This window comes from Lolium perenne, chromosome 5 (genome assembly GCF_019359855.2).
Source record: "Lolium perenne isolate Kyuss_39 chromosome 5, Kyuss_2.0, whole genome shotgun sequence".
Lineage (NCBI taxonomy): Eukaryota > Viridiplantae > Streptophyta > Magnoliopsida > Poales > Poaceae > Lolium > Lolium perenne.
In genome coordinates, this window is record NC_067248.2 from 220,271,771 (window position 1) to 220,285,817 (window position 14,047).

At 42.0% G+C, this 14,047-nt stretch overlaps 1 protein-coding gene and 1 pseudogene across 13 annotated transcripts; one reads left to right on the forward strand and one right to left on the reverse strand.

The window, feature by feature from the left end:
* Window positions 1-328: 328 nt before the first annotated feature.
* Window positions 329-12,324, forward strand: LOC127301985 (uncharacterized). Of its 13 annotated transcripts, XR_007852555.2 has the most exons (25): window positions 338-554; window positions 661-711; window positions 824-877; window positions 1,171-1,221; window positions 1,292-1,342; window positions 1,478-1,632; window positions 1,943-2,056; window positions 2,161-2,226; window positions 2,781-2,864; window positions 2,942-3,028; window positions 3,444-3,535; window positions 3,621-3,681; window positions 4,012-4,068; window positions 4,632-4,692; window positions 4,927-5,034; window positions 5,567-5,685; window positions 5,898-5,969; window positions 6,100-6,185; window positions 6,277-6,373; window positions 6,757-6,906; window positions 7,027-7,088; window positions 11,318-11,367; window positions 11,445-11,549; window positions 11,690-11,741; window positions 12,018-12,324. XR_007852555.2 is itself a non-coding variant. In XM_051332309.2 (21 exons), the coding sequence occupies exons 1-20, from the start codon at window positions 455-457 to the stop codon at window positions 6,889-6,891; spliced, it is 1,701 nt and encodes a 566-aa protein (XP_051188269.1). In that variant the 5' UTR covers window positions 338-454; the 3' UTR covers window positions 6,892-6,906; window positions 7,027-7,277. The 13 variants fall into 13 exon arrangements, 2 of the variants coding, with proteins under 2 accessions (XP_071676408.1, XP_051188269.1); XR_011745515.1 differs by adding an exon at window positions 10,853-10,902 and having other exon boundaries at window positions 11,445-12,324; XR_011745518.1 differs by having other exon boundaries at window positions 11,318-11,515.
* LOC127304110 (cellulose synthase-like protein E6) lies at window positions 10,845-13,004 on the reverse strand (annotated as a pseudogene).
* Between the last annotated feature and the right edge of the window lie 1,043 nt (window positions 13,005-14,047).

Below are 14,047 nucleotides of genomic sequence, written 5' to 3' on the forward strand. Positions count from 1 at the left end.
AAACTGGAGAACAAAGGTACCTGATGTAGAAGTACTAATATGAATTTCATCGAAACCTATCGACGCAAGATCTATTTTTGAAATCTCGACGCGGGAAATGCAACGGTTGGAACCATTCTAAAGATATTTTATTTTGAAATTTTATATCTCGAAAATAAATGCAGGTGCAACCTGCCACCTTCCACGTGTCGCAATTATATAGAGAAAACAAACAAATCTTTGAAAAGACTGTTTTTCAGAAAAAAAGCTACCAACGTCTTAGAACAGTGTGCCACCAAACTATTCAGGGGCCATTTAAAGGAAAAAACTATTCAGGGCCTCCACGAAGACGAGCCCGGCCCAGGCCCATGCTCATATTATCCTCTTCTACTTCTACCGTCGCCTTCCTTCTTCCTCGTCGCCATCTCCTCTCTCACCCTCCACCACGCCCCGCTCCCTCCAAAACCCCAGCAGAATGGAGGGGAACGCGCTCGCCCTCTCGCAATTCCGCACGCGGCTCGGCTCGCCGCTCCACCTCTCCGCGGACGCCAGCTCCGTCGCGCGCAGCAGCTCAGGTGCGTGCGTCAGTCACTCCGCATTTTTCTTTTCCACGGGATTGCAGGTTCTTGTTTGCGTAGCTGCGGCTAATTGGGGGCTGTTTCGCTGTTTGTTTTTTGGAAGGGAGGAGCATGGCCTCGAGGTACGACACGGGAGCGCCTCCGAGCAGAGCAGGTACAATGGGGGAACTGATGTCGCAGCTTAATTTTGTGCTGCCTGATTGGTCAGTTACTACTCTGAATGCAGTTCATCTGATGAATACCTTTGAAACTTCCATTTTCTGTAGGGAGGGGCAGGGTTTGGAAGCGTGATGATCCGGAGTCCTCACCTCGCCGAGCAGGTGACACATGCTAATGCTACTAGGATGTATTCAGATTACTTTACATGTGCAACAGATTAGTATATAATGACTCAGAGTCTCAACCAATGCGGATTCTCATCTTATCCCTACTCAATGTACGCTTGACATATCTCTCCTTTTCTTTTCTCCTTTGGAGAATATCCAAAAGATGTGTGCATTGGCGCAGATCAAACAAACTACAATATCGATTCTGCCTAGTGCAAATGCAATATTATCTCACTTCATCTCTTTGTTGGTCTGATTGACCGATCCAAATATCTTACTCTATGCAGGGATTAGTGGAATTCCAAAGCTCGATCCCAAATTCTCTAATAAAGGAGCAGGTACATAGCACCGCTTGAAATACTATAGCTTATAGTTGCTCGCTTTTACCAATTATCCGTGTTCTCATAGGGACAAATAAGGCTCCAATTATTAATTTCGAGGTTTCGCATCACAGAGCAGGTAAAATGATAATGTTATGATTTTTCTGATGTTATTTGGTTTACTTGTATGAATCTCTACTGGCGAGCGATGATCTAATTTATTGGATTTTTTCTAATCGTTCATAATGTTTGTGCATTTGCCTCGCTGGAGCAGTTGCTGCGGTGAGGTTGCTAAGAGCTGACAAGGGGAAGGCGTTTGTTGATCTTTTAAATGAGAAAGCAAACGATTCTGCGGAGAATGAGATGGGCTATGTAGAAAGGACGTTAGGATTCAGTACACGGAATTTGGATGACAGGGATATAAGACTGGTAAACTTTACATATCGCACATGCTGAAATGGTTGTTCTGTTTATGACTTTCAATTTGTTCGGAGCCAACAATGTTGGGTTTTTGCTGGGAAATGTGATGGTGTGAGAAACACAACTCTTTTGTCGCGGTGGCATAATGGTGTTATTTTATTTGATGACCATTTAGCTAACTATCTTTCACCTTTGTTTCTTGATTTTCTCTACGAATGGCTCAGTAACACTATCACAGTATAACAAACCTAAGACCGCCTCTATATATATGCCTTCGTAGGAATTCAAACTTCTGACTCTCTTATGCTTGGATTGTTAGGTTACTGTCATAGTAGCTGGAACTGTACGTTGGAAACGCTACATCGATTTTCTTATCATGTCACTCTGTAGTGACGAGAAGGTGTTCAGCAAAATGGAACCACTGCTGCTGCAGGTTTGTCCTATACTTCTTATATAGCATATAATCTCATTGAATACCCATAATAAAAGTTAAGTCGTGCTTGTAATATATTTGAAGGTTAGCACTTCTGATTTCAGATACTGCGAATTGGCTTCTTTGAAATTCTCAAACTTAATGTACCAGCTTATGCAGTTGTTGATGAGGTATGCTGATACTACTTGACAATTTGACATGTACTGAAATTAAGTTACCCCTTTGTTTGGGTTTTAGTTGACCAGAACGTTAAATGCGGCAACGGGTATCTCTTAATTGAAGTGATCTCCTTCTGTTAAGTTCCAAAGAACAAGGAGATGTAATACGGAGCTAATAATGCAACTATTTTCTGATCATTCTATAACTTAGAAGTTTTGTTAAATGACGTAGATGGCTATGTTTCTGTTCTTTGTTAGTTATTTAGTATGTTAGATATAATTTATTATTATAAGAGCCAGTATGTTACATGCAAATCCCCCAAAAAGGATTATGTGGTTATATTCCTGTTTTAATTTTTTGAAGATCTACGTTGCATACTGATCTTCGTTATATGTTGATTCTGAAACTTGGTGTGTCTGTTATTTGAGGTTCACAACTTGACATGTACTATTACACCTTTGTTGTCAGCTCTATTGAAGTGTAGAGTTATATTACTAGACAACTTATTTGCGCATCTTCTTTTTTTTAAATTGACCTGATATTTGTCCTGCAAAACCAACTTTAGAATGTAAGACTTGCGAAAGTAGCTTTAAGGCCTGGTGCCGGGAACATGGTGAACGCAATTCTGCGCAAACTTCTATCACTGAAGGTAAAACCTGGTCTACTGAGACTAGTCAGTAGGATTTCTGTAAGCCTTTAACATCATTCTGTTGCTTTTATAATTAGGAGACGGACTCTCTTCCTCTTCCAAAGATAGAAGGTGATGATCGTGCCCAAGCTCGTGCACTTTCCATAATTTATTCTCATCCTGTTGTAAGTTTGCTTTACTTCCTATACTTTTGTTCTCATCCTGTTGTAAGTTTGCTTTATACTTCCTAAACTTTAGTTCTCATCCTGTTGTAAGTTTGCTTTACTTCCTAAACTTTAGTTCTCATCCTGTTGTAAGTTTGCTTTACTTCCTGAGTCTTAGTCGACTTCCTTTTCTTTGATCTAATGTGTCAAATTCTTTGACCGGGTAATCAATAAACTTACTGTACTGTTGATAACGTTCCACTTGAACTCATTCCCAATTCCCCATTGTCAACCAATGTCCTTGTTAACTAGGGTAATGCACCTATGGGCAGTTCAATGTACTTGCTCTGTCTGGCGATTCTTAAGAGCATAACATAGAATATTGGTAGCAAATACTGTATGTTTTGTAAACTGTACTTTGTTTTCTTCTTTGCAGTGGATGGTGAGAAGATGGATTCGATTTCTTGGAAAAGAAGAAGCTCTAAAATTGATGGATTGGAATAACAGTGACCCTTATTTCAGTCTAAGGTTTTAACTTATGCTCTTCCGCAAACTGCAAATTACCTGCCATGTTCATGCATGTGTTCCTGGTTGACTGATCTTTGTTCCATAGGGTGAACACAACAAATGGCTATACAAGGGATGACCTTATTAACCGATTGGACGATTTGCAGGTACTTCTGTTATTATTTTTAGTACCTTAGTTCAATCCTATTTATTTGTAAGGTTTGAGTATACTGTCTTGGGAACCATGCTCCATGAGTGTATATTGATGATAGAGACATGCCGGTTGCGATGTATTTGTTTGGGTGTGTTGGTATGGTCCGCAATTACAATCTGTAGACCCCTTTTGGACTGAGATGACATTAGTATTATATCCATGAATGCCAGAATGAGTAATATAAATCCATGCTATTTAGCTACATAGGAATTATCCATGTTGGGGTCGTACTCTGACTTGAGTATTTGCATTGAGTTCCATCACTCGATTTTCTTTTGTGTAGGTTCATTACGAAAAGTCAATTATGGATGAATTTGTCCGCATTCGTGAGGGCATGCAGGTGAGGAAACTGAATAGCTCCGTGTTCACTGCTTAACTGGTGTTTGCCAGACCAATGTGCTCTATTCATATCCTCTTAATTTCTCTTGAAACACCTTGTTTATATGCTTACACAAGGGCACTGTTTTGAAGCCTACTAAACTGAACATGGACAACAAGATACCAAGCTTACTTTCAGTCCAAGGAAGTGAGACACTAAGAGCTAATAAAAAATGGATGTTTAAGAAACAAACCTGAAATACTGCAGTTTGATGTTATTATTGTAGTAAGCAGGAAAGGATAACTCTGCATTTCTCATATCTTCAGATATTAGTTTGATGCTATTACTATGGAGCACTATTACCCACCATGCATTTCATTTTAGAAAATTTAGATGTATATATCATACAAGTTCATTTGTAATCAAGAAGTACCCTGTGCAGCACTTGTGGGTCTGCCGATTTCCCATTTTGCTTTCTAGCCATAAGAAACTCTGACTTTTTCTAATTGCATTAAGTGTACACTTCTTTTAATGCTTCTCGAGATACTGGCTGGTATCTTGATATCTTAATTTCTTCCATGCAGGCAGTCTTACAAGCTGGATTACTGAAAGAAGGCATGTGTGCTGTGCAGGATGAGAGCGCAGGCAAGTTACAAACGTTATTGCCACCAAGCATATCCTTTTATTTGTTTTAAATGGGATCATGACACTGAAACGGTTTTCACTGCAACTCCATGCTGTTGGCTCTCTTATGCTTTACACTCCATAAAGTTAAATATTTACCCTTTCCTTATATGGTTCCATGTCTTGGTAACAAGGGAAGTTTCATTGAAGAAAGTTTTTGACAGCTCTTACTAAGATTCACAGAACTTAGTGCAGGTCTTGTTGTGTCTGTGGTCGATCCACAACCTGGCGAAACAATCATGGATTGTTGTGCTGCACCTGGCGGCAAAACTTTGTTCATGGCATCCCGACTGGCAGGACAAGGTGAGTGAATGAGGGGGTTTGATTTTCTTTTGATATTGCAACTGGAGAACTGTAGGAGCTTCCTGTGCTAGTGTCTTATTTTTTCCTTTCTGGCCATGCATCTATCTTCTATAATGTGTTTTGTTAGCATGTTATGATTCTTTTAAAAACATGTGAGCAAATGCTCAAATGAATCACCTTTCACATGTTATTCTTAACAGCCTTATTGGGGTGCTGGGCTGCTGGCAAACATTGTTTGTTATGACCTAGTACCAGTGGCTATCATGGTCATCACTAACTTTATTTGTCAGATATAGATCAACCAATGTAGTATATCCATGTCCTTCAAATGTAGTATCTGATGGCTATTTAACAGTTAATTGGTTAGAAGAAATTTTTCATCCTTTCATCTCCACTTGAAGCTAGCATTTGTGAAGGCATATATTCAACACTGACAAGCAAATAATGCTCACAAGTCCAAAATAGTTTAGTTTTACCAGATCTGATCTTATTAACACTATTAGACTTCACATTATGATATACTCCGTTACAGGGAAGATATGGGCTCTTGACATAAACAAAGGTCGCTTGAGAATTCTCATGGAGGCAGCAAAGTGCCACAACCTTGATGATATAATCACTGATGTCCACGGTGATCTTCGACTATATGCTGTAAGATTTTAAGCAAGTTCATAGTTCCTAATCGATAAAAAGGTTGGAGAAGTAAGAGAAGGTCCCATATATCCAAGAATAATGCACCTCCAGTGAAATTATTTTATAGAAATATTTGATAGAAATACGGCTTTCGGCTGTTATGGACTCATGTGTAATGATTTATCTACACATGCTAAGGATGCTTACGCGCATATAGAATTATATTTCAGAAGGAAAGCACTGCCAAATATGACAAGGTATTGTTGGATGCTCCATGCTCTGGGCTGGGCGTCCTTTCCAAGGTAGCTCTCTTTATTAAGTTCACTTTTTCCAAAAATTTCATCGCCACTGAGCAATGTACTAAAATACGAATCTGGAATTACAAGTTGGCACATTTTGTGATGAACTAAAGTCACCCTTTTCTGCTCCCAGAGGGCAGACTTGCGTTGGAATCGACAATTTGAAGATCTGGAGGAGTTGATATGTTTGCAAGATGAGCTCCTTGATTCAGCGTCACTGTGAGATTCGTTCTGTTACAAGTTTAAAACTTTACGAAATCAAATTCATCTTGACAGCATCTAAGATTACTTTCAATGACTTCACTTACAGGTTGGTAAAGCCTGGTGGTGTACTAATCTACAGTACATGTTCCATTGATCATGAAGAAAACGAGAACCGGATTACTGCTTTTGTTCAGAGGCATCCGGTACTAGTTCATCTTTAAACTAAGAATTGATCCTCATTCCCAACTATATGTTAGCCTACTAGTGCAGGTTTAACAAATTGTATAGCTTTTCATGCACATTGAACTCTCCAAAAAGTTTACACATTTCACTCTCACATTGACCTCTCTAAAAAGTTCACATTTCACTCTCTGTAGCACTTGTTTTATTTTTGACTGAACAGCATGTATCATTTCTGCAACCTTGCCAGTTGGTTATGTTCACTAATCTTCAGATCAGTTATACAGATGTACAATCAAAAGAATCACAATGAAACGTTTTTGTTTATATTCTGTTGTTGCATTTTAGCCAACATTCGCAGATGGCTAATCATGTTGTATATTAATTCTACTGTGATATGCTACAGGAGTTTATCCCGCAGAGTGTACATGGATATGTTCCTGCAGAATTTATCACAGATGAAGGTTTCTATTCCTCAACTCCAACTAAACACACTCTGGATGGGGCATTTGCTGCTCGTCTTGTCCGGTCATTGCACTAGGACTCCTAGAACTAGGTGAGCATGTGATAAGCAGAACTAAAAGAACAAATATGTTCCTAACGTTTCTATGAACTGAATTGCCCCTTCAAGATGTTTACCTGACTCATGCTATATGATTTCTCTTGCCTCCTACAGTTTCTTAGAGGAGGATAACCTTATGCGCTCTGCGGTGCATATTGCTTCTTGGACTGCATTCAGTAAGTTGTATCGTAGACAAGATAATGCTGAGGCCGTCCTTATAGGCACACTATCATTTTGAAGTTGAGTGCCACAGTAATATGTGTTGTGAGCTAGATGTACCTGGAGTTGAGCCTGCCGGATACCTGAGCTTGTCTATTAGTTAGGCCCTGTAAAATTATCTGATAAAGTAAGTTTGTTATGCATTATGTCTCTTCTTGTGCAGTAACAAGCAATAATCTCAAGGTAGATGATCATACATAGAAGTACGTCTAGAAATTTATCAGATGGAGTGTATTTCAAGAGAAACACAATTCCATAAATATACTACTTCGTTAGACACTGATGCCTCTTGTGGGACCTTAAACTATTGGTATCAGGAGGGCCAACGTCGAAAAGCCAATAGAAGCTAATGTAATTGAGAATGGTATTCTGCCTTTGTCCTTCCTCATGAACATTGCTTCATAGAATGGAATATTGGTGACCACTAGCATTCCACATAGAATAAGCTGGGGGAAGAAGACATTCAAGAGTATAGTCCAGCCACCTGTGATGATTTGACTAAGCCCTCTGACCAAACAAATAAGGTTGAGTAATGCGGCAGTTACAATGATCACATATTCTGGACTTGCTGACCCAAATTCCATTATTTCTTGCTCGTACCTTTTAGATTCATCTTCTTCACTTACCTTGTAACTGCAAATGCCATCTTCGACAGTCCTAGTAACTTCCGGGCAGTTCCACCATTCCTTTAATGTGTCTCCACATGATAATGCCTCATATAGGCTGTACATGTTCTTCACACAGAAGACATACATGAAGGGCGTGATCCATGGACTCGTAATCTGAATGACACAGGAGCATCATGTTAGTTTTAATACAAAGCATAATAAACTAAAATGAGGCTTTTCTTACTAGTGTAGTAGTATGAATCATTTTACCTCTGGGAACAAGGAGGTGCCTTTGAGCAAGTGTTGTTGGAGCTACACCCAGAAATGCTGGCCTTGGAGGATTGTTATGGACTGACATCCATCCTCTGCAATGTATTGCCAATCCGGTGATTATATCCTCTGCTGGGTAACCATATTTCAACCCAATCTCATATCCCCACAGCGTTCCATGTTCATACATGCAGGCTGCCAAAGACTTCGCTTTCTCTTCAATCTCATCTATGCTCTCTTGTGTTTTGTCCATTGTTCCTCTCTTCCAGTCTTCTTGGTAGTCTTCGGTGAACCTCCTTCCACAAAGGATCTCCCTTCTGTGGAAACATCCAGTGCCAACATACATAGGGCCACCCACACTGTCCATACCACCCATCAACACCTTAAGATTGAGTAGTTATGTTAGTGTCAGAACATGCACAATGAACAAGCTGGATAATGGTTACTTATATCATGGAGAACAGAACTGGAGCTACAATTTAATACCACTGACCTGATTGGTGACTTGGTGGGAATTCCCGTATATGTTATTCTTGGTCAAATTGTTATAGTTCTGAGGGTATTTTTTTCGCGAAAACGCAAAAGCCTTGCGTTTCGATGCATTGATAGAAAAGAAGGTTATAATTACAAGTCCTCGAGAGGACACACCCCGCCATACAACTCGACCCAAGAAAGAGAGCCTATCCTAGGGGAGGAGTTGGCGAACACCTCGGGCCCCCGCGTCCGCCCATTGCCGCGCTTTAGAACAAATGTCGTTGAACAGGATGCCACTGACGGACGTGCGTTGTCAAAGACCGCAGCATTCCGGTGCTTCCATATCCACCACGCCGTGAGCATGATTATCAACGAGGTGCCTTTGCGCAGCTGGCGAGGGGCGGTCCGCACCACCAGCGACCACCACTCCGCGAAGTCGCCCTCAACTGTGGGAGGACCTGAGGTGGATCGAATCCACGAGAGGACCTCATACCAAATCGTCCTGGAGAAGGAGCACCCAGTGAGGAGGTGCGTCATGGTTTCCACCGACTGGTCACAGAGCGGACACCTAGGCGCATGTGGTAAACCACGTCGCGCCAGTCTCTCACCCGTCCAACATCTGTCTAGGCAAGCCAGCCATATGAAGAACTTCACCCGCGGCGGCGCCCAAGACTTCCAATTCAACCTCCAGGAACCTGAGATGATGGCCCCTTGGAAGAGGGTGTCATAAGAGGAACGAGAGGTGTATTGACCATCCCTCGTCCAGCGCCAAAGCAGCCGATCCTGGTCCGGAGACAGATGTATGTCTCTGAGCTTCCCCCATAGCTGCACGTACTGCCAAAGTGCGAGGGCGCTTGGCGCACCAGCAATATCGGGGATCCAGGCGCGATCCGCAAGCGCTTCCCGTGCTTCCCGTACCGTACGCGCCTTCCTGCGGCGTTTAGGTACTAGCGCGTACACCTCAGGCGCCATCTCCTTGATGGATCTGCCCTCCAGCCATCTGTCCTCCCAGAAGAGGGCGGATTCTCCATTGCCCACCACCATCGAGGTGGAGGCTGTGAAGGCATCCAGCTCCACCTTCGAGAACTGCATATTGAGCCCGCGCCATGGTCGCAAGGGATCTGTACGCATCCTCCAAATCCAACGCACCCTCAGGCTAATCGCGGTGCGCGCTAGATCGGGGATCCCCACCCCCCCAACCGCTGCGGCCGGCACACCCTTGCCCAGTTAACGTGGCAGTGGCCACCATTGGCGTCTGCCCTGCCAGCCCAAAGGAACCCGCGTAGGATCTTGTTAACTTGTTTTAGCGTTTTCTTGTCGAGGCCTAGCACCATCAGCTGGTGCAAAGGGATAGCAGCGAGAACCGCGCGTCTTAGCGCCAAGCGCCCTGCCCGCGGCATCATGGATGCCCGCCAGGTCGGAAGTTTGTCAGCTATTCTGTCCACCAAGGGCTATAGTTCTGAGGTTATTGCACAAATCCAATCTTGTGACTCATTTCTTCGTCAAGGAAGAAGCACAGTGCATCTTTGATCGTATTGCAATTGTTGGAATACATATCACAGTCCACATTCATGATGATAGGGCTGTTGCTTATCACCGATGATACTCTTATCTGCATTTCAATAAAAAAAATTACACATTTTAGAAATAAATTCATTATGGTCAACGAATTTCAACCTTTCATGGAACATTTTTAATTTAACTGGCGTGATGTTGAAAATGTTAGGAGTACCATAAAGACAGACGTGGTAGTTGGTACTAGTGTTTAGCAGTGGTGAATAAATATTTATATGCAAAACCAACATTTTTAAGCGTACATTCATTGCAGTTTTTCACAACATGCTGGAGAAGGGGAGATTTTGTATTTCCTCAACTCTGTTAACTGATGATCCAATGACACAAAGTGAATTATAAGGGAGTCAACTCTATGCTATGATTTTCTCAAAGGACAAGAAAGCACATTACATCATTTGTGTAGTTTGGTAACTCTTGTCTAACATAGGTCTTTACTGGAAATAAATTATGACTTCTAATATGGTGCAACCAGTACAATGCTAAGAATCAGTATAAGAGAATAGGCATTTACTAATCAAAACTACGAGCTTAACAGTAAATTGTATACTTAGTATAAGGGGCAAGGTTAGTGAGTGCACCAAAGCATTTATTGCCCCAGCTTTGAAGTTATGGTGGTACTGAGGTCGCTTCTCTCGGGACATGTACACAAGTGTTGGTAGCACATTTCCTTCACTATTAACTGCATTTCCGTTTATTCCATCTATCAGAAGCTAGCAAAAGAAAGAAGTTCAGAACTTAAAACTCCCAACCAGCATCTAAGTTATTTACTCCAGAATCATGAAATCTTTACTCAGATTTAGAGGGCAGGAAAGGTACCTGAACAGTTGGCTGGTGATTTTTGGAGGTAGTTTCTTGATTCCATTCGTGAAATCCTTTATGATTTGCTTTGATTTCTTCAGGAATTTTACCTGACATGGCAGCTGTATCTATTCGCTCAGTCATTTCTTCATACATGTCATGTCCAAAATATGAAAAAAGTATTTAATCTAGCTACATGTTTGCACCATGCCAAAAGTTGAAAACTATGGATAGGCTGTGTAACCTCCATAATATCATCATCTAATCTAGTTACCTGTGAGCGTCATGTCATTCCCTGTTAAATAGGCATTCGATTGCACATGTTTGAAATAAGAGGATGTTTGGGAAATCTGCTTACCCTGATAAATGACCATTCTTTTGGGGTGCACAAATCTTGATGCCTATCTGACTCTTAAAAGTAAGCAGCTGGTGACCTTGGCTCAATGTTATATCTCTTGCAGAATGTAGCCAATGCTTTGCAAACAAGGAAGCCTCCCAGAGGGCATGGAAAGTGAGTACTGAACCTCTGTCGTCAGAAAGATACACACTTATTTGCTCGGCTGGGTAATTATATGCCATGACCGATAGGACGGTGGAGATGACAAGACTCGGTGGCTCTGAATCTGGGTCTGCGGTGCATACAAAGATATCCACAGAAGGTAGCCTTTCTCCGTACCTTCCTCAAATGACATGGTAAGTGTGTTAATGCGCAGCTAGGGGGAAATGCATGCTTTAATGCTGGCGTATATGTCCGGAAACAGTAGGCCCATACACTTGAAAGCACCCTTCAACTATCAAAGCAGACCCCTACTTTTTTTTCTGTTTTCCGGCAGGTAGGACTGTGAACTGCCTGGTTTATCAGTTGAAGATTTATTCCAGAATCAGGTAAGAGTTGAGGTGTTAAAATGGACTTTTTCTTACAAGAAACGACCCCGCGATCTAGCCCCTACTTTTATCATCCATACACCTTTTGTTAGATATAAAAGGCCACTTGGACCGGCTTATTTATTTATTTATTTATTCATGTTCTAGGTTAGTGATCTCCAATCATTTGGAATTTATGACCTTTAGCCTTGATATTGCCTTATATTTTTGGTTAGTGACCTCCCACCAGTTTGAATTTTTCCCTTTGGCCTTAGTATTGCCTTCTATCTTTGACAGTCATTATTCGAACCAAAACCATTTTCTTTTGACGATTGCGTGTTCAATGGAGCTCAACCCTTCATCAGCACCGTCGTCAACAACATCAAGGAGGAGGCTGCCTTATGGGCAAGGGCAGGAGCGCAGGGGCTACGCCTGATCCTCCCTCAGACTTGGGATGTACACTAGTCCATCGCTTTTTGTTCCTTCTGTGTTGTATCGCCTCTTAGGGGGCATGTAACCGTAAACCTTCTATCTATCCAATGAAATGAAACACAAAGGCTTTTTGCGTTTTCTCGAAAAAAATAATAATAGAGACCCTTGTACAGTTGTACTGGACTCAAAGCTCAAAAGCATCAAACTTTTTGTTTAAATTGTTAACAGGAGATAGTTCTCTTTTTGGCCCGCACCACTTCAAAGGTAGCCTAAAATGTAGATTCGCAGTGCACTTAAGTATTATTGGGGTTTGAAACTCATTGGCTACCATCTTGTTGAAGTACAATATGAATAAAACTGATGGTAATTAGAAGTATATAGTACAGCATTCAGAAAATTAGAATAGAAAAACTCCTATCTATGCAAATAACTCGTTAGAGTGCTTCTTTTGTTAGATTTGACTATTTCTTTTCTTGAATGTGTGGTGTTGATGGGCTCATGTACCAAATCTGAGTCACACTCCCGACTTGCTAATTGCATTTGCTCTACTTTAAGATATCTCGTTGAATATATAACAGGCCAAATATGCATCACCATCAGCTCCATCGTTTTCACATGACTAACTTTGCATTAAAAGAAGATAAATTTAATTAATGCCACTTGTACAAAGTTTCCGGATTTTAAAACTAGGAAGCTCTGCAGTGGCAGATGTCCTTCGCCGGCGGCTGGCACAAACGTCGCCCGGTAGCAGAGCACCAGGAGTATCCCCGTGGCCATCGTGAAGGCGTGGAGTCTGTATACCGCCCTGCCACCCAAACTCTCCGTCACAGACAGCCGGCGGTCCGTCTCCATCTCACAGCCGGGCCTCTGTTTCTTCTCTCTCGTCAGTCCCAAACTGCTGGGCAGAATCGATCGTGACGGTGACGGTGTGGAGCCTGTACACCGCCCTTGCCGCCCACCCTCTCCGTCGCGAAGAGCTGCCTTCTCTCCATCGTCTCTCTCAAATTTCCCAGGCCTGGGGCCGCTGAACGAAAGCACACATTTTTTTGGAAGGCTCCCAGCCCCTGCTATGGTGCTACCCTACTAGATTCCCCTTGGAAATAAAAATTATGCGAAAGCAGGTGGAGCTCTCTCGAACGGCTCAACTCCGAGAGAGTTGACAAAACAATACACATTTCCCTTCCTAAAAGCACGTACTGCTTTGTCTTTGCTAAATTTTTTATTGACGAAAGGCAGCGATGCTTCTTTTGTTGCGATTAGAGTACAAAGAATAGAGTTACAGTAGGCTGGACAGAGCGTGTCTAAGAAAAAAACAGGTTAAAAAAACAAAGCGAGAACTACAGGCGTGAGGCTTTGATCATGTCGACAACACATCAGAGGTGGATTCTAGTCGTGAAGCGCCAGGTCAATCTTTTGAAGAAGGCTTGACCAGCCGTGAAGAGGTGGATTCCAGCAAATCTGCTAAGGATGTTGTAGAGGCATCAGGTGCAAACGAGCAGGGCAGTTCAATTCTGTCCAGCACTCGTAGCCAAAGCTACATGTTGGGACGGATAGAGTAATTTGTAGCAACTGAGGCCGCGTTTGGAACGCAGGATAGGAAAAATGTAGGAACTGGAAATATCCAGGAATTGAGATGTCATCATACCTCTCAAATCCTACAGGAACTCAAAACAGAGGAAAGATGCAAAGTAGCTGTTTGAATTGCAGGATAGGAAATGCATTGGAAAGCTTTTGAATTTCAAATCAATAATTGTTGATTCTTTTCTTGGTGAGGTGTTGTACTCAGGCCGAGCAAGTGTAGTATAGGCTATTCTGTTGCTCAGCAGGCAGGGTAAATCTTTGTAGCGCTGTGTAGAGCGAAATAAGCAGCGCTAGTAGGGGCTCGAAGTTCCAGT

Coding starts and splice junctions, on each gene's coding strand:
- LOC127301985 (XM_051332309.2), top strand. CDS start 455: ATGGAGGGGAACGCGCTCGCCCTCTCGCAATTCCGCACGCGGCTCGGC. Junction 1,222..1,291: donor ATTCTCTAATAAAGGAGCAG/GTACATAGCACC, acceptor GTGTTCTCATAG/GGACAAATAAGGCTCCAATT. Junction 5,970..6,099: donor GGCTGGGCGTCCTTTCCAAG/GTAGCTCTCTTT, acceptor TTCTGCTCCCAG/AGGGCAGACTTGCGTTGGAA.